The sequence below is a fragment of the Orycteropus afer genome, unplaced genomic scaffold (genome assembly GCF_000298275.1).
Source record: "Orycteropus afer afer isolate SDZICR_OR568_19922 unplaced genomic scaffold, OryAfe1.0 scaffold00053, whole genome shotgun sequence".
NCBI lineage: Eukaryota > Metazoa > Chordata > Mammalia > Tubulidentata > Orycteropodidae > Orycteropus > Orycteropus afer.
The window spans coordinates 4975343-4996438 of record NW_006921640.1 but is presented as its reverse complement, the minus strand read 5'-3'; the positions used below and the strand labels follow the sequence as shown (position 1 = coordinate 4996438).

General features: G+C 37.8%; 1 protein-coding gene across 1 annotated transcript in view; it reads right to left on the bottom strand.

Annotated features, from left to right (window-relative positions):
- The window catches only part of KIF13B (kinesin family member 13B), a 351480-nt gene that overhangs the window by 312600 nt on the left and 17784 nt on the right, over positions 1-21096 (bottom strand). The window contains exon 2 of the mRNA XM_007938771.1: positions 2226-2319. Coding sequence (XP_007936962.1) covers positions 2226-2319 — 94 coding nt within the window. The remainder of the gene's footprint in view (positions 1-2225; positions 2320-21096) is intronic.

Genomic DNA, 21096 nt, shown 5'->3' with positions numbered 1-21096 from the left:
GCATAGTGCCTAAGGCACTTGACTGCTAACCAGAAGGCTGGCGGTTCAAACCCACCAGCCACTCCTCGGAAGGAAGGTTGGGCAATCCTACTTCTACTAGTGATATTGCCTTGGAAACCCAAGGAGGGGTCACTATGAGTCAGATCCGACTTGACAGCACATAACAACAACAACAAAAAAAAAAAAGAAACCCTTTGGGACAGTTCTACTCTGTCACATAGGTTCACTAGGAACTGAAATCGACCTGACAGCACCAAACATCAACAACATACCCGTTAATAAACAGCGTAACCAGTAATCGTCATATCCTAATAGCTCTGAATCAATAATAAACTTGAACATTCACAGAGCACTTTAGAAAGCACTAACAATCATCAATAAGCACATGAAAAGATGCTTAACATTGTTAGTCATTTGGGACATGCAAATCAAATCCACAATGAGATATTACTTCATAGCCAGTACAATGACTATTATTTTTTAAAAAATAAAGGAAAATAACAAGTATTGAGAAAGATATAGACAAAGTGGAACCCTCCTTAGCACACTGCTGGCAGGAATTTTAAATGGTACCAAAAAAAAAAAACCAAACTCACTGCTGTTGAGTCAATTTGACTCATAGCGACTCCTCCTTAGATTTCTGAGTCACTATCTCTATGGAAGTAGATTGCCCAATCTTCCTTCCGAGAAGTGGCTGGTAGGTTTGAACCGCCAGCCTTCTGGTTAGCAGTCAAATGCCTTGTTGTTATGTGCCGTCGAGTCGGACCCGACTCATGGTGACCCCTCCTTGGGTTTCCAAGGCTGTATCACTATGGAAGTAGATTGCCCAACCTTACTTCTGAGCACTTTTAAATGGTACAGCACTGTGGAAAACAGCTGGCAGTTCTTCAAAAACTTAAAAATAGAATTAACATTAAAAAAAAACAAAACACCTCACTGGCATCAAGTAAAATCTGACTCTTAGTGACCCCCACTGGATTTCTGAGGCAGTAAATCTTTACGGAAGTAGATTGCCCAGTCTTCCTTCCATGGAGTGGCTGGTGAGTTTGCATTGCCAAGCTTCTGGTTAGCAGTCAAATGCCTTAGGCACTGCGCCACCAAAGCTCCTTAGAATTACCATATGACCCAGCAATTGCATTCTTATGTGTATACCCAAAACAACTGAAAGCAGAAACTTAAGCAGATACTTGTACAACAATGATCAAAGCAATATTATTCAAAATAGCCAAAAGGTAAAAACAACCCAAGTGTTCATCAACACATGAATGAACATATATACATATTCCTGTATACTGGAATTTTATTAAACCATGAAAAAAAAATGAAGTTCTAATACATACTACAATATGGATGAACACTGAAAATTGCCTCAAGTCAAATCCAACTCATAGCAACCCTACAGGAAAGACCAGAACTGCTCCATAGCATTTCCAAGGCCATAAATCTTGATGGAAGCAGACTGTCACACCTTTCTTTCAAAAAATGGCTGGTGGATTTGAACTGCTGACCTTTTGGTTAGCAGTTGAATGCTTTAACCACTGTCCCAACAGAGCTGTCTTTTTCATAAGAAAGGTAAGTACTTAAATAGGCTCTGTTTGACAGATAGGATCTGAATTAGCAGAAGGAAAAGCCACCCAAACTGAGGAACAATCTAAACACCTTCCCTTCTAACCCAGTTCTCCTATTTACCTTACCTAATCCTGCAGCCGGGAGCTCTGGTAGCATAGTGGCTAAGACACTTGCCTGCTAACCAGACGGCTGGCGGTTCAAACCCACCAGCCACTCCTCGGAAGGAAGGTTGGGCAATCCTACTTCCGTAGTGATACTGCCTCGGAAACCCAAGGAGGGGTCGCTATGAGTCGGGGCCGACTCGACGGCACATAACAACAACAACAACAATCCTGCAGCCAGTACCATCCCCTTCAAGAAGTCTTCCTCAAATACTTCATAATCTAATGCCTACTTTCTTCTCTAAGCTTCTCATATAATTAATATCTGTAGCACTCATTCTGGTATTTAGTCATTCCATATACTAGATCTTATTCAACTTGCCCTTTTCAACTTAAGTACAAACTCTTAAGAGAGCAATATATCTCTAGTTTCTTGGTATTTTCCAAAGCACATAGTAAGCATTGACTAAACATTTAAGTTGAACTCAAGTCAGTAGTCATTGTGACTTATAGTCATTAAAAAGGCATTGATCAAAACATTCTTTCTTAACTTACCGGGCATCTCCTTTGGAAAGATTAGTATTTACAGGATAAAGAATAACCCTGTTTGCATCTACATCCACCACACATTTGGTATGCAAGTCAATTTCTGTGGATGAAAAACAAGAAATACAGTCATTTAAAGAGTAATTTATTTTAGAAAAAGCATTTGACAAAAATCCAACACTCTTTCAGGATAAAAACACTTAAGAAACTAGGAATAGAAGGGAACTTCTTCAACCTAATAAACGGTATCCACAAAATTTCACAGCTAATGTCATACATAATGGTCAAAGACTGAACAGGTTTCTCTCTAAGATCAAGAATAAGACAACGATGGCTACTCTTCTCACTTCTATTGAACATTGTACTGGACTTTAAGCCACAGCAGTTAGGCATGAAAAATAAATAAAAGGCATCTATCTAGGAAAGGAAGAAGTAAAACTGTTCTATTTGCAGATAATATAATCTTATATGTAGGAAATCCACTAAAAAATTATTAGAATAAACAAATTCTGTAAGGATGTAGGATACAAGACCCATATATAAAAATTAATTGTATTTCCATACACTTGTAATGTGTAATCCAATGAAATTAAGAAAACAGTGCTATGTGTAATAGTACCAAAAAGAATAAAATATTTAGGAATATACTTAACAAAAAAATAAAAGATTAATAAACTGAAAAGTAAAAATGTGTTGAGATAAATCAAAGAAGACCTAAGTAAGTGAAAAAACACCTTATGTTCATAAATTGAAAAAGTTAATATTGTTAAAACAGTAATACTCCCTCAAATTGATCTTTAAGATTCAGCACAATCTCTATCAAATCTGAGCTGCCTCTTTTGGAAAAACTAGCAAGCTGATTCTAAAATCCATATGGAAATGCAAGAAACCCAAAACAATCTTGAAACAGAACAGAATAAGAGGACTTAACATGAATCTATTTCAAAATTTACTACCAAAACCAAAAACCAAACACTGCCGTCGAGCTGGTTCCGACTCATAGCGACCCCTCCTTGGTATTCTGAGGTGATATCTCTACTGAGATATCTCAACCACCAAAGCGAAAGATGAGGAAATGGAAGATTTTTATCAATTTCTGCAGTCTGAAATTGACCGAACGCACAATCAGGATGTGTTAATTATCACTGGTGACTGGAATGCAAAAGTTGGAAACAAACAAGAATCACCGGTAGTTGGAAAATTTGGCCTTGGTGACAGAAATAATGCTGGAACTCGCATGGTAGAATTTTGCAAGACCAACGACTTGTTCATTGCAAACACCTTTTTTCAACAACACAAACGGCAGCTCTACACATGGACTTCACCAGATGGAACACACAGGAATCAGACTGACCACATCTGTGGCAAGAGGCAGTGGAAAAGCTCAATATCTTCAGCCAAAACCAGGCCAGGAGCTGATTGTGGAAGAGACCATCAACTGCTCATATGAAATTCAACTTGAAGTTAAAGACAATTAAAACAAGTCCAAGAGAGCCAAAATATGATCTTGAATATATCCCTCCTGAATTTAGAGATCATCTAAAGAACAGATTTGATGCACTGAACACCAACAACCGAAACCAGAAATGGAAAAACCTCCATTTGTGTGGGAGGATATCAAGAACACTGTCCATGAAGAAAGCAAGAGATCACTAAAAAGACAAGAAAAGAAAAGAAGACTAAAGTGGATGACAGAAGAGACTCTGAAACTTGCCCTTGAGCAGAGAGTAGCTAAAGCAAATGGAAGAAATGATAAGATAAAGGAGCTGAACAGAAAATTTCAAAGAACAGTTCGAGCAGACAAAACCAATTACTATAATGAAATGTACAAAGACGTGGAGTTTGAAAACCAAAAGGGAAAAACATGCTCAGCATTTCTCAAGCTGAAAGAATTGAAGAAAAACTTTAAGCCTCAAGTTGCAATACTGAGAGATTCTGTGGACAAAATATTGAATGATGCAGGAAACATCAAGAGAAGATGGACAATTCAGTGGTTCACCTGTTATGGATTAAATTGTGTTCCCCAAAATATATGTTGGAACCCCTGTTCCTGCGGATGTGATCCCATTTGGCAACAGAGTTTTGTTATGTTAATGGACAATGAATAAAGAAGACCGAAGAAGAGTTGATGCTTTTGAGTTGTGGTGCTGGAGAAGAATGCTGAAAGTACCATGGACTGCTAAAAGAACTAAACCTAATCTTTTCTGAGTGATAAAAAGAGCAGACTAGAGGAGGTGGTCTAAGACCTAGTTGGACATATCACACCATCCTTCTATAACAAAGACCCAAGGAACTAAGTGAAACTAATATAGATGATAAACCTAGAACCCTGAGCATAAGAAATTAGACCAAACACTGACTGGAAGAGAAACTGAATGAAAGCAGTGAATGAGGAGTGACAGAGTAGAGGTGCCCTGCCATATACAAAAATTAACTTAAAATGGATCATAATAGAAAGGTAAGAGCTAAAATTATTAGAAGAAAACAGAAGCATGACTCTTGGTGAGTGTGGGTTAGGAAAGCCTTCTTATATATGACACCAAAAATAAAAGCAACTAAAGAAAAAATAAATTGGACCTCATCAAAATTAAAAGCTTTTGTGCTTCCAAGGACACCATCTAGGTAGTGAAAAGAAAACCACAGAAAAGAAGAAAAGTCTTACAAATCACGTATCTAACAAGAGACTTGTATTTAGAATATATCATGAACTATTACAAGGTGGCATAATGCCTAAGGCATTTGACTGCTAACCAGAAGGCTGGCAGTGTAAACTCACCAGCTACTCCTTGGAAGAAAGATTGAACAATCTACTGCCACAGAGATACTACCTCAGAAACACAAGGAGGGGTCGCTAAGAGTTGAATTGACTCAATGGCAGTAATTTTTTTTTTAATTTATTATTACAACCCAATCATAAAAAGCCACATAATCCAATTAAAAATATCATGCTAAATAAAGAAGCTAGTCACAAAAGACTACATATTATATAATTCAATTTATTTGGGATATGCAAAATAGGCAAATCCATAAGAGACAGAAAATAGATTAGTGGCTGTCTAGGGCTGGAGTGTTACAGGAAAACGGGAAATGATTGCTAATGAATACAGGGTATGGGGTGATAAGATGTTCTAAAATTAATTATGCTAACAGTTACACAACTTTGTGAGCATACTAAAAACAAATAAATTTGGTGAATGGCAAAGTAACTGAATAATTTCTCAAGAAGGCAGTTAAAAAATACAGGCCATATTATGTTTATAGGAGCCCTGGTGGCAGTGTGGTTAAAGCACTGAGAGTAAAGAGCTCTGGTGGCACTATCCTTAAAACACTGGGCTATTAATCAAAAGGTTGGCATTTCAAATCCACCAGCCACTCCACAGGAGAAGGATGAGGCAATCTGCTTCTGTAAAGATTTATAGCCTTGGAAACCCTACTCCTAGGGTCACTATGAGTCAATTGACTTGATGGTGGGTTTGGTCTGAGATGGCACAGTGGTTAAGTACTTGGCTGCTAACCAAAAGGTCATCTATTCAAATCTACCAGCTGCTCCACAAGAGAAAGATGTGGCAGTCTGCTTTTGTAAAGATTTACAGCCTTGGAAACTCTACGGGGCAGTTCTACTCTGTCCTATAGGGTCACTACAAATCATAATTGACTCAACGGCAACAAGTTTTATCATGTTTATATTCTCATATTTTTATATTCTTATATTTCTCTAACTCAAAGTATGAAACTGTTTCTGTTTGCCTTATCTTCACTTTCAAAATATAATCTCAAGGGAAAGGAGTTGTACTATGTTTGAGTTATTTTGTATTTCCCAAAGAACTTGACCAAATACCCATGTCATATTCATTACAACTTAAGAGTATTTCCACTGCCAGGAAAGGTGATTTTTTTTTTTTTCTATTTAACTTGCATAACTTTAACAAATATGAAAAACAAAGCAACAACTGAAAAAAATCAAACTTCCCTCCCTGTGCTTGCCACAACTTAACATTTCTTATATGAGTTATTCTATATTTATTCTCAAGAAATATGCTAAGTAAAAGAAATCAGTGGTCTTTCTTTAACCCAATATACTTTTCCAGCCAAGAAAATTGAAAGAAAAAACGTTAGAGTTATGTTTTATCTAATCATGGGCAAAACCAAACTGGTTGCTACGGAGTAGATTCCAACTCCTAGCGACCTTATAAGACAGAGTAGAATTGTCTCATAAAGTTTCCAAGGCTATAATCTATGGAAGCAAGCTGCCACATCTTTCTTCCACACAGCAACTACTGGATTCAAACCACCAGCTCTTTGGTTAGCAGCCGAGTGCTCAACCATGGAACTACCAACAGGCAAATGTTCCATCGTAACTAGTATTAATATCTATTTCTAGAATACCACAGAAATACTCACAAGAAAGTCGCACTCTGCAAAACCCTTTCAAGCATGTAATTTTACTTCTTTATTTTCTTAGACACAGACCACAAGAAAGTTTGCAATTATTACATTTTGTTAATACTACTCCTTAATGCTATCTGACCATGTTGTATTGGCTGGCTCCTTATGGTCAACTCTATATTATCAACTCTCTGGAAATTCTACTCTGACTCAGAATCTATTATCTCACCATCCAGCACAAAGTTAGTTACTAGTTTCCTGAAAGAACATCTGCTGTGAGCAGAGGAGCTGCATGTGCAATTCTATGTGCAGAAACATATATCTAGAATGCTGCCCCTGAAAAATGTATGCAATTCAGTTCTTCTTCCATAAAAGTACTTTATCTTCATCTCAAAGGATCTTGAATAGGGAAGGGATCCTAACATTTTCCTTCAACATTTGTATGCATCTTCTCTATCCTCTTCACAGCTCCCACCCCATTATGACTTTACCAGCTATAACTAATAATGTAGAAGCAGCACTAAATGGCATGATTAAGGAACCAATTCCTGGAAAATCCTATGCAATACAAAGAATCAACCTAATTGCTAGTGCATCTAAATGAAACTAGTTTTGTCCTAAAGGCTGCAACACTTAAACATGTCCCTTATATCTAACAGCCATTATGATGGTCTTTAACCAGCACAATGACAATAGGGAAAAGGAGGACACAGAAACATACACAAAAGATACAGACAATGGAGCCAAATACTGCTACATGCACAATACTGCATTACCAGTGGCAACAAACACTAGCTATGGATGAATGCACAAGCAGGTGAGAAGATCAGGTGTGAGCAGGCAAACAGGAATGCACCCCAAGGACAGATTTGGCTGAAGACAGTCTTACATAGATACTTCTACAAAAATATCCATATACGGTACAGAATTAACAGGAGACAAAGTTGGAATAGCTTCTCAGAGACAACCAAACACCTTGAGGGAGAGAGTCACTGTGCCTGCAGGCTCAGCACCATAGTCTTGGGGGACATCATGCTCAATTGGCACAACATAGTACACAAAAATCTTGTTCTACATTCTAGTTCAGTGAGTAGCAACTAGGGTCTCAAAAGCTATCAAATGGCCATCTAAGATGCAACTATGGGTCTCCCCTTACCTGGAGCAAAGAAAAGTGAAGAAAATCAAAATTATTTGGAAACAATAAGTCTAAGAATATGATGGACCACAGGGACCTCAGCCCTCATGACCTTGAGACCAGAAGAACTAGATAGTGCCCAGCTACCAATGCCAACCACTCCAAAAGGGATCAAACCTGGAGATCCTGGATACAGTGGGAGGAAAAATGTGGAACAAAATTCAAAAACACAAAAAATTACTAGATTTACTGGTCAGATAGAAACTGGTAGAACCCCTGAAACTATAGCCCCAGGTTATCCTTCAGACCTAGAACTGGACCCACTTCCATGGATTAGCTCTCAGCCAAACAGCAGAAAGACCTATAAGCAGAACATCTATCCCAGGGAGAAGCACCCATCTATCCTAGGGAGATGCACCCCCTAAATCAACCAACCATGAGACATCAGAAGAGCAGCATTTGCATAGAGGGAAAGCTGGACAGACAGGAATGCATAGATAAGAAGGGCACAGGGAAGAGAGAGTCACAGGGAGGAGATGGGAAAAGAGCTTTTTGTGGTCGGGTATTGTAACCATGGCCGGGAAACCAAATGTGCATGAACTGTTGTGAGTAAAACAACAATCTGCTTTGTAAATCTGCACCCACATCACCGAAAAAAATTTAAAAAAAAAAAAGGTGGTCTTTAAAATATAAAGAACGATCTTCACTTCTTTATTAGCTCATTTTTTAATCAATAAATTTCCCACCCTGTTGACCGAAGGATAGGTATTACAAGATGACTTTTCACAAGACTGTTTAAAATACGGGAGGAATATCTACGAAGCACACCCAAGCAAATAAAAGCAGTGAGAATAGAAGAGAGTTTAAGGGTCAGATCTATGAAAACTGTTTTCATATTTATAGCTAGTGTACCATCAAATGTTACTAGTTGGTTGAACTAAATTAAACTGCTATAAAATTCTTCTAACAAGGATATACTCTTCACTAAAAAATTTCTACTCTGACAAAGGACTTAAATCCAAAATCTATAGAAAACTTCAACACCTCAACACCAAAAAGACAAACACCCAATTCAAAAATGGGCAAAAGACTTGGACAGACACTTCCCTAAAGATGATTATGCTGGTGGCCAACAAACACATGAGGAAATGCTCCCGATCTTTAGTCATTAGAGAGATGCAAATCAAAACAACAATGAGATATCATCTCACCCCAGCAATAAAAGCAAAGTTCAACAGGACAGAAAATAACAAATGCGGGCAAGGATGTGGAGAGACTGGAATTCTTGTGCACTGCTGGTGGGATTATAAAATGGTACAACCATTGTGGCAAACGGTATGGCGTTTCCTTAAAAATCTGAAAAGAGAAATACTATTTGACCCAGCAATTCCATTACTAGGAATATATCCTAAAGAGGTGAGAGGCAGCACACGAACAGACATTTGCATGCCTATGTTCCTCACGTCACAATTCACTATAACAAAGAGATGGAACCAATCTAAATGCCCATCAACAGATGAATGGATAACCAAATTATGGTACATTCACACAATGGAATACTACGCTATATTAAAGAACAATGAAGGATATGCGAATCATTTCACAACATGGATGAGCCTGGAGGACCTTACATTGAGCAAAATAAGTCAATCGAAGAAGGACAAATACTACATGAGCCCATTACTGTAAAAAGACAAAGAAGGGTTTGCTTGAGAAAGGGAACTTACTTTGTAGGTTATGGGGTGTAATTCTGGGCTAGGTGGGGGCCACATGCTGACATGGGTAAGGGGAGGGATGGTATAGAAACAGTCTGTGACCACCATGATAGCATTAGGAAAAGGGAGGACACCAAGTTGTGTACATAAGAGATAGACAACAGATGCTAATACCAATCAGTATATCCACAATAGGAGCTCTGGTAGCATAGTGCCTAAGGCACTTGACTGCTAACCAGAAGGCTGGAGGTTCAAACCTACCAGCCACTCCTCAGAAGGAAGGTTGGGCAATCCTACTTCCATAGTGATACTGCCTTGGAAACCCAAGGAGGGGTCGCTGTGAGTCGGGGCTGACTCAACAGCATATAACAACAACAATATCCACAATACTGCATTACCATTAACATCAAACACCTATACAGGCTATAGATAAACATAAACATCTGAGAAGATCAGAGGGGGGTCAGTGAACAGGAGTATACTCTAGACCAAGGATAGATTCAGTGGAGGCAAATCTTGCACAGACACCAGTGATACAAAAATATCTGCAATCCTTACAGAAACAACAAAAGACAGACAAAGAGTAATCCCTCACAGACATCCAGAAACTGTGGGAGAGAGATCCAATCAATCTACCAATTCAGGACCACAGTATTGTAGGACACCAGACTCAATTGGCACAACAAAATACATAAAAGTCTTGTTCCTCACCCTACATTGGTGAGTAACGACTGGGCTCTTCTTTCAAGCAGCCATCTAAGATGTAGCTAATGGTCTCCTATTGTCGGAAGCGAAGAAGAGTGCAAACAAAACAAGGGCATTTGGAAGCAATCAGCCCTAGGACACAATGGCCCTCCAGACCAGAAGAACTAGATGGTGCCCAGCCACCAATGCCAACCACTCAGGAAAGGATCAAATCTGGAGAGCCTGGATAGAGTGGGAGGAAAAATGTGGGAAAAAATCCAAAAACTCAACAATGACTAGAATTACTGGTCAGATGGAGTCTGGTGAGACCCCCAATACTATGGTCCTGGGATACATTCTGGGCCTGGAATAAAACTCACACCCAGGGGCTGGCTATCAGCCCAATAGTAAACAAGATGTATACACAGACCACTCAACCCAGGGTGACACACCCACATACTCTATGGAAATGCATCCCTTGGAGCAATCGACCACAGGGCACCAGAGGGGCAATATTCACAGGGAGGAAATGCAGGACACACAGGAGTGCATAACTATGAGGGGGCATGGGGGGTGGGGGGGGTATTACTAAGCAGGGAGAGGAGGAGACTGGGTTAGGGTTGGGGATGGTAAATGAGGAGTGAAACTAAATGTACATGTAATGTTGAAAGTAAACAAACTCTTAAAATAAAAAATTAAAACAATAAAAATTAAATGTACATTTCAACTTTGCACTTCTGAAAAAAAAAAAAAATTTCCTACTCTGTATTGCTCAAAAACAAAGCAGTGACAAATTTAAGCCTTAAATTTAATCTGACAAAGAAACACCTACCTCTCCCCACCTCCCCAAATACCAAAAAAAAAAAAAAAAAAGATAAATACCTTCTTCTTAGTTTGAAACAATATTGAGATTTAAAAGATCTTAATTTAGCTGCTATGACTGACTTTGTAAAAACAACACTAAATACTGATTGGTATTATAATAAATAACACATGGACAACAGTATATTCATAGTGAAGCTTAAAATAATGAGGAGATTTAATTAGTATTATGTCTGAAAACCAATAAAAAAACAGAATGATCTTAAAGTTAATAGTACTATTAGTTTATGTCATGACTAATTCAGCTTTACAATACTTAGACTCATGAATGTTACCTGGGAATCTCATTGCCTAAAAACTTGGCTTTGATGTATCAATAAGTGCCAAAAAAAAAAAAATTATTTCACTAATGTTAAAGATCCTATAATACTTCCAAACAGAATCCTTCTCCATGTCAAATTCCTCAAGACAAATATTAAAATACCAACAGCTGACAACTCAGCTTATTCAGCCAGCAAATTAGTCACCTTGTAAAAGTGAACAAAAACTTGAAACAAGTCTTTCTTCAATGTACAAATCAGTTATGACTCTCTCCCCAATGACATCATAGTAAAATCCGGGCAGGGCCTGGGAGGCTCTCCATACATAACTTATGCTCTGTTTCTATCTGGGGAAAAGCATAATTCTCAGAGTGAATAGAATCATTCTGTGTTGCCCATTTAAAATCTGTATTTCTAATTTTCAAGAAAATAATTTTTGAAGCAAATATACTACTTCAGAAATACAGATATATCTCACTTTACCTTTGGCACATTCCTGAAAAGCTACCTACAAAATTTACTCTTCAATTCCCTAGCATTGTCCTTTAAAAAGAAGATAGTAAGTTATTAGTAAGACTAACTTTTTCATTAAATTGCAAAGTTTACATGCCACATATATTCCTATATTCATTTAAATTGTGCCTTATATCCAATACTTTTACATGTGTATGTATGTTTACATAAATAAAATAGTCATTACTAATATTTCACATATACAGGATTTATTTTCTAATTGGAAAGTGATATTCTTTATTGAAAGAACAGGGAATGTGTCTTATACATCTTTACCATAAATACATGGATTAGGCCTCCCTTGTTTATTGAGGTCCAATAAATAGTTAGCATCACGATAAAAGGAGAAAAGATTGAAGCTGTCAAAGACTTCATATTACTTGGTTCTAAAATCAATGCCAATGGAAGCAGCAGTCAAGACATCCATCGAGGATTTCCGGTAAGATGGAGGAATAGGCAGAGAAGCAACACAGATCCTCTTCAACAAAGAAAATAAAAACTAATTGACAGAGATACAGAAGATAATCCTGAAACCCTGAGCTTTGAAAGAACTATACACAAATAGATTAGGCACCACCTAGTGGAAAAACCTGAACGAAAACAGTGAGTACCAAGATGGTCGGAGCTGCAGACTGTCAGCTACTGTGACGAGACCAACTGCCTGAATATTTCCAAGTGGTGTTGGGACCTGAGAACTGACGTAAGATCAGTTCCGGACACCAAGGACTGCAGAGACAACTGCTCTGGTGGCCTATGACTAGGAAGGAAACAGCAAGGAGGGAGACAACCTGAGCTGTGGACTTTCTGCTGTCTAGAGGCGCAGCCATTTTGGATATTTAAAGTGACCGAGGTTGCAGCCATTTTGAATGTTTACAAGTGGTGGCCATTTTGGATATTTAAAGTGACCGAGGACACAGCCACTTTGAATGTTTTCAAGTGGCAACCATTTTGGATTTTAAAGTGATAGCATTCATTTGGATTCTAGGGACCTAAGAACAGGCTCTGTTTGCCAGGGTCGGCAAGGACATATGAGAAGCTGACAAAGGAAAGGAGACAGGTGGTGAGTGTATAAGTGCTGTCACCTAGTGAATAGAAGAGCACAGCACAGTACCCTGCCTGTATAGATAACATACAAACAAAGAAAATGAAAATTGTGGGCAAGTCACTCCAACATATAATCACCAATTAAACATAAACACAAAAATGTCACAATGCCTCCGAGACAAGAGAACATCACAGTCCACACAAAGAAGCAAGATAAAGCAGGAGAAACAAGGGACCAGGATACAGACCCAAAACACATCCCTGAGGAAGAAGCAGCATTGGAACTCTCTGATAAGGAATTCAAAAGAATTATATTTAGGTATCTTCAAAGGACTGAAAGACAAACCAAGGAAAACACAGACAAAACCCTAAAAGAATTTTGGAAGAACATACAAGAAAAAAATGACAAAATAAATGAAAAATTAGAAATAATTCTAAATCTACAGATAGAAATCCAGAAGATTAATATTAAATTTTCAGAAATAGATAACACATTGAAAGAACAAAGGAGTAGAATTGCATCAATGGAAAACAGAATTAATGATATTGAAGACAAATACCTGAATACTTCTTTGGAAAGGGATCAATCAGAAAAAGATCAAAACAAAATGAAGAAAGTCTAAAGTTCATGTGAGATACTTTCAAAAGGAATAACCTACGTGTCATTGGAATTCCAGAACAGGAAGAGAAAAATGAAACCACTGAGAAAATTGTCCAATATTTGTTGGAGGAGAATTTCCCTGATATGATGAAAGATGAGAATATATCCATTCAGGAAGTCCAATGAGCCCCAAACAAGATAGACCCCAAAAGAAAAACATCAAAACATATCATCATCAAACTCACCAAAACCAAAGACAAAGAAAGAATCATGAGAGCAGCACGGGAAAAACGAAAAGTTACCTACAAGGGGCAACCAATAAGACTAAGCTCGGATTTCTCGAGAAAAACCATACAGACGAGAAGACAGTGGGATGGTACATATAAAACAATGAGAGAGAAAAATTTCCAAACAAGAACTATGTACCCAGCAAAACTGTCCCTCAAATATGATGGTGAAACTAGGACATTTCCAGATAAGCAGAAATTAAGGGAATTTGTTAAAACCAGACCAACCTTACAAGAGATGCTAAAGGGAGCCCTTTGGACAGAGAAGCAACAACAGCCAACAACAACTGACCATTAACACACATGATGATATAACCCAGAAACCAACCCAGCTATGGAAGTATACAAAGTAAATAAGCCTAAAAGATTGTAAACAGGGAACCAGAGACACCAACCGACAAATGAGGACAACTACAAACCAAAAAGAGGGAAAAAAAATCTGTGTCATTACAGAACTTCTAGATGGTAAGAAGTCAAGACAACTACAAGAGAGGACGGACTGTTCTAAACTTGGGAAGAAAACTATAAATCACAGGGTAACCTCAAAGAAAAATGATAAACCTTCACATCAAAATAAAAAGAGGACCAGCATAAATATTCAGCAAATACTAAAACAATAGCAATGAAGGAAGTGATAATATGATTCATAAACAAAACGAGCTCAGCATAGAAAATTATATGGAACAAAGAAATCAACACCACGGTAAAGCACATAACAAAAATGATAGCAACAAATTCATATTTGCTGATAATTACATATCTGGCAAGGGATTTATCGCTAAGATTGATGGAAAACTCCAACACCTCAACACCAAAGGAATTAACAATCCAATTGAAAAATGGGCAGAAGACATGAATAGATACTTCACCAAGGAGGATATTCAGGTGGTCAGCTAATGCATGAAAAGATGCTCACAATCATTGGCCATCAGAGAGATGTAAATCAAAACAACGAGATATACTGTCTCACCCCAGCATTGATAGCAAGGTTCAGTGAGACAGTAAATAACAAATGCTGGTGGGGATGTGGAAAGACTGGGACTCTCATACACTGCTTGTGTGACTGTAAAGTGACACAACCACTGTGGAAAGCAATATAGCAATTCCTTAGAAAGTTGGAATTGGAGATATCATTTGACCCAGCAATCCATTACTAGGTATATATCCTAGAGAGGTGAGAGCCAGGATAGGAACAGATACATGCATGCTCATGTTCATCACAGCATGATTTACAATAGCAAAAAGATGGAAACAACCTACGTGCCCATCAGCAGAGAAGTGGATAACCAAACTATGGTACATACACATACTGGAATGCTATGCAGCACTGAAGAATAATGTAGAATCTGCAAAACACCACATAATATGGATGAACTTGGAGGACATTATGCTGAGTGAAATAAGTCAATCACAGAAGGACAAATATAGTATTAGTTCATTGTCGTGGAGGGTCAAGGAAAGGTTTATATGTAGAGGGAAACGTTCTTTGTTGGTTGCCAGGGGTGGGAGGGGTGGAGAGAGAACAGTTAAAAAAAAAAAAAATGCATTTACCTATGTCACTTTAGTTTTGTGTATTTCACTGTATATAAATTATATTTCAATAAAATGCATTTAAAAAAAAAAGAAAAGGTTGACCTTGGGAAAAAAAAGTATTCAATTAATGTAGTGCCAAGATTAGAATGAACAAAATTTCATGAAGAAAAATTGGAAAAAAAAAAAAAAAAGACATCCATCAAAAGATGTATTGCATTGGGCAAATCTGTTGCAAAAGACGTCTTTCAAGTGCTGAAGAACAAAGATATCTCCTCGAAGACTAAGATGCTCCTAACCCAAGCCAATGTAGTTTCAATGCCTCATATGCATGTGAGAGCTGGACAGTGGATAAGGAAGACCAAAGAATAGTTGATGCTTTTGAGTTGTGGTGCTAGTGAAGAATGCTGAAAGTACCATGGACTGCTAAAAGAACTAACAATAGGTCTGTCCTGGAAGAAGTGCAGCCAGAATGTTCCTTGGAAGCGAGAATGGCCAGACTTCGTCTTGCCTACTTTGGTCATATTGTCAGAAGGGACCATTCTCTGGAGAAGGATGTCATGCTTGGTAAAGTGGAGGGTCAACGAAAGAGGGGAAGGTCCTCACCAAGATGGATTGACATGGTGGCTGCAGCAAAGGTCTCAGGTATAGTAGGGATCGTGAGGCTGGCACAGGACCAGGCAGTGTTTTGTTCTGTTGTACATAGGGTCACTATAACTCGGAGACAACTCAATGGCACATAACAACAATAAACAGTTGCTGTCAAGTTGATTCTGACTCATGGCAACCTCATGAATGTCAAAATAGAACTGTACTCCATAGGGTTTTCAAATGCTGGATTTTGGGTTTGGAGCGTTTCTTTCTTGGACTTGAACCACCAACCTTTTAGTTAACTGCCAAGCTCGTTAACCATCTGTCCCACCCAAGGATTCCTGAGATCCACTGAGCCAGGGAGAAAAGAAAAATTAGGTGATGCCACTTAGATAAAAAGCAAATTGTTTTTTTGCTTTCTAAAAAGAGATATATAAAACATCCAAGTCATTTATCTTATTTTTATCAATTGTTGTTATGTGCCATCAAGTCGGACCTGACTCATAACGACCCCTCCTTGGGTTTCCGAGGCAGTATCACTACAGCAGTAAATTGCCCAACCTTCCTTCCGAGGAGTGGCTGGTGGGTTTGAACCTCAGGCTTCTGGTTAGCAGCCAAGTGCCTCAGTCACTATGTAAATGAACATGAACATATTCTCAGTAAAGATAAAACATAACTGATCTTTAATATGGCTGATTAAAGTACTGAAGGAAAGAATGCCAAATAAGGGGAAGAAAGGTTACAGTGTGAAAAAACATAAAATAATCTTACATGGCCTAAAATAAAAAATGTGCATCATCAAAAAATATTTATTTTTGCAACAATAACCACCACCAAAAAACAGCTGGTAATAATTAGATATAACCAATCACCTCATGGGACCAGCTCTCTTGGTTTTGGGGGCTTAGGGCCGTGATCTTGTGGGACAACCCAGTCAAGTATGATAAGTAGTCTCTGGGGTCTTAAAAGTTTACAAGTGGCCATCTAAGATACAACTAAGGAGCTCTGGTGGCACAGTTGAGTAAGGCATTTTGCTGCTTAACCAGAAAGATGGCAGTTCAAACCCACCAGCTGCTCTGTGGGAGGAAGACGAGGCAATCTATCTATTTCTATAAAGATTTACAGCCTCGGAAACCCAATGGAGTGGCTATGAGTTGTGATCAACTCGATGGTAGTGGGCAGATACAGCTATTGGTCTCTGTTCATCTGGAACAAAAGAGAAACAAGGAAACCAAGAATCAGAGAAAGAACTGGACTAAAGGACTAATTATCTACATGAACCACTGCCTCCTCCATCTCGTGACCAGAAAAATGAGATGGTACCCAGCAACAACTACTTAATGCTCTGATCAGAATACATTACAGAAATCCTGATTTAAAAAAAAAGGGGGGGGTAGAAAAATGTAGAAGAGAACTTCAAATCCTTATAGAATCCAAACTTAATAGACCTATGGAGTCTAGAGGAGTACCCGACACTCTTACCCTGAGTTTCTCTTCAAACCTTGAAATGAAACTATCCCCTAAAGTCACCTTTAAAGTAATAGTTTAGGGCAAAGAGTAAAGATTGTCACCCTCAAGTACTGCATTATTTAAACAATATAAGACCAGAGTCAACAGCTATTTTAAAGAATACATAAGAAGACTGGGGGGCAGGAAGATAAAGTAAATATGTAAGTGAAATAACTGTAAGAGAAATAATGAGAGTGTTGACAAAATGGCAAGAATTTAACCAATGTCTATAAACTGGAATGAAAGTGGATTTTTCAGTGTATATTTTCACCAAAAATAAAATTTATACACACACACACACACACACGTATACATATATACATACATACACATACCAACCACAAAGGACTAGAAAATAAGTTATTTAAAAACCTATAATGCATGGAATGCAGAATAGCCAAAATAATCTTATAATTTAGAAAAATTAAGTTGGAGGACTCACACTTCATTATTTCAAAACTCATTACACAGCTATAGTAATCAAGACAGTATGTTTCAGGCAAACAATAGACAGGCCTATAAAGCGAAAAATAACACCCATGAGGAACATGCTCCTTAGAACAATGAACCATACAAAACCAAAGGGCAGCATTTGCCCAAAACCAAACTGCAGAAGGCAGAAAGGGGCAAGAAAGATGGGCAAATAGAAATGAGGAATCAAGGGAGTAAACAGGAAGAGTGATGTTATATTGAGGGGACTGCAACTAATGTCATCAAACAAAATGTGCATAAAGTGTTGAATGGGAAACTAATTTAATCTGTAAACTTTCACCCCAAACACAATAAAATGTTCAAGAAAAAAAAGACAGCATAAGAATAGAAATACATATTGATGGAATAGAATTAAAAGTCTAGAAATAAACTCATATTTACAGTCAACTGATTTTCAACAAGGGTACCAAGACAATTAACTTAATTTAATGGGGAAAGATTGTCTTCCCAACAAATGGTGTTGAGGCAACTAGATATCTACATACAAAAGAATGAACCTGGACCCCTAGTTCACACCACAGAGAAAAATTAACTCAAAAGCAAAGAACTAAATGAAAGAGCTAAAACTATACAATTCTCAGGCACAAATCTATGTAACAGTGAGTCAGGTAATAATGTCTTAGATGTGACACTAAAAAGCACAAGCAACAAAAGAAAAAATAAATTGGATCTCTTCAAAATTAAAAATGTTTGCTCTTTCAAGATACCATCAAGAGAGGGAAAGCAACCCACAGAATGGGGAAAAAAAAATATTTGCAAAGCATGTATGAGAGAAGAGGTTAGTACCCACAATACATAAACCATTACAACTTAATTTAAAAAAAATAAATAAATAAGAAAAGGATTTGTATAGTCATTTCCCAAAAAGAGATCAATGAGCACAGGAAAAATGATCAACATCATTCAGCATAAGAGAAATGCAAGTCAAAGCCACAGTATCACTTCACCCCCACTGCAAAACTAAAAACTGTTAAGCTAACTCCAACTCATGATGACCCTATGTGTGTGTGAGTGTAACTGTGCTCAACAAGGTTTTCAGTGGCCAGTTTTTTAGAAGTGGATCACCAGATCATTTGTCCTAAATGCCTGTACGTGGACTTGAACTTCCAATTTTTTTGGTTAACAGCTAAGTTCAGTAACTGCACTATCCTGGGACACTCTCTTCCACTTGCATGGCTATTACTAGAGAAACTGAAAATAACAAGTGTTAGTGAGGATGTGAGAAAACTGGAACCCCCATCCATTGCCGGTATGAATGTAAAATGGTTCAGGTGATACAGAAAACAGTTTGGTGCTTCTTCAAAAAGTTAAAACATAGAAACCATATAACTCAGCAATTCCATTTCTAATTATTTACCCAAAAGAACTGAATATGGGACTCAAAAAGATATTCATACACCGATGTTCACTGCAGCATTATTCACAATAACCAAAAGGTGAAAACAACGCAAGTGTCCATCAACAAATGAATGTATTAAAAAAAAAAAAAGGTATATAAACATAATGGAATATTACTCAGCCATAAAGAAAAATGAAGTTCTTATACATGCTACAACATGAATGAACCTAGAATACATTACGCCAAGTAAAAAAATTCAAACACAAAAGGCCACATATTATGATTCCATTTATATAAATATGTTTCCCCACTATCTAAAAGTACAGTATTCCTATGAAACCTTTTATAACCCAAAATGCAATTACCATTTATTTACATGGTAAATTTCTTTGAATGTTCCAAGATCCAAAAAATAACCTACAAACAACTCATACCAAACAACACATAAAACCTAAAATAACATATAGTAAAAGCAGGAATATGATATGATGAAAACACAGACTATATAAAGTAGAAATAACATATGTACACTTCAATATAAAACAAAAATCGTCACAGCTGGACCAATAAGCAGCATCACAATAAATGGAGAAAGACTGAAGTTCTCAAAGATTTCATTTTACTTGGATCCACCATCAACACCCAAGGAAGCATCAGTCAAGAAATCAGATGATGCCAGGTGTATAGTAGAGCTGACAAGGGATAAGGCTGTAATCATTTCTTGGTCACAGTCAGCTACCCAGAGGGAGTGAGTAGTTGAACCGGTAGACTTGACACCGTAGTCACAGGGGACATCAAGCTCAATTGGCATAATATACTACACAAAACATTATTCCACCTCCTACTTTGGCGAGTAGCAACTGGGATCTTAAAGGCTTGCAAGCAGCCATCTAGATGCAACGATGGCTCTCTCCTTGTCCAGAGCAGGGAAGAATTAAGAAAACTAAAAATTCATGGAAACAATTAGTCCTAGTGACTGGTACACCATGCGACCCACAGCCTACAAGACTATGAGACCAGAAGAACTAGATAGTGCCTGGCTACCACTGTCAACCATTCAGAGGGGGATCTATGTAGGAGATCCTGGATAGAGAGGGAGAACAATGTGAAACAAAACTCAAAATCATTTGGAAAAGAAACAAAATAAAATAGGGGTCCAGGTTTGCTGGTCTGATAGAGCCTGGTGGAACCACTGAGACTATGGCCCTTAGCTGCCCTTCAGGTCTGGAACTGAGCCCACACTTGTGGCTTCCAGCCAAAGAAAACACAGGCATGTGAGCTGAACATTTACCTGAAGTAGAGACACTCCTTGGAGAAAACAACCATGGGAGAAAAAAGGGCTATTTATGCACAGGGAGACAGCTCAGGGGGCAGGAGTGCATGGAGGAAAGGACACAGGGAAGTGGTAACTGTTGCTAGGAAGTGGGAGGGGAGCTGTTGCATTGTGGTAAACTGTAGTCAATATCATGAGACAAAGTGTGTGTGAACTACTGTATGGAAAGTGAATTTGCTCTGTAAATTTTCACCCAAATCACAATTAAAAAAAAAAAAGAAAGAAAAGAAAGAAAGAAATCAGATGATGTACTGCACTGGGCAAATCTGTTGTAAAAGATCTCGTTAAAGTGATAAGGAGCAAAAGATGTCCCTTTGAAGACTAACGTGCACCTAACCAAAACCATGGTACTTTCAATAGGCTCACATGTATGTGAAAGCTGGACAATAAATAAGGAAGATCAAAGAAGAATTGATACATTTGAATTGTGGTGCTCTTAAAGAATAATGAAAATACCATGGACTACCAGAAAAAAATTCATTATTTGTGCCCATTCCAAAGAAAGGTGATCCCACAGAATGTGGAAATTATAGAACAATATCATTAATATCGCACGCAAGTAAGATCTTACTGAAGATA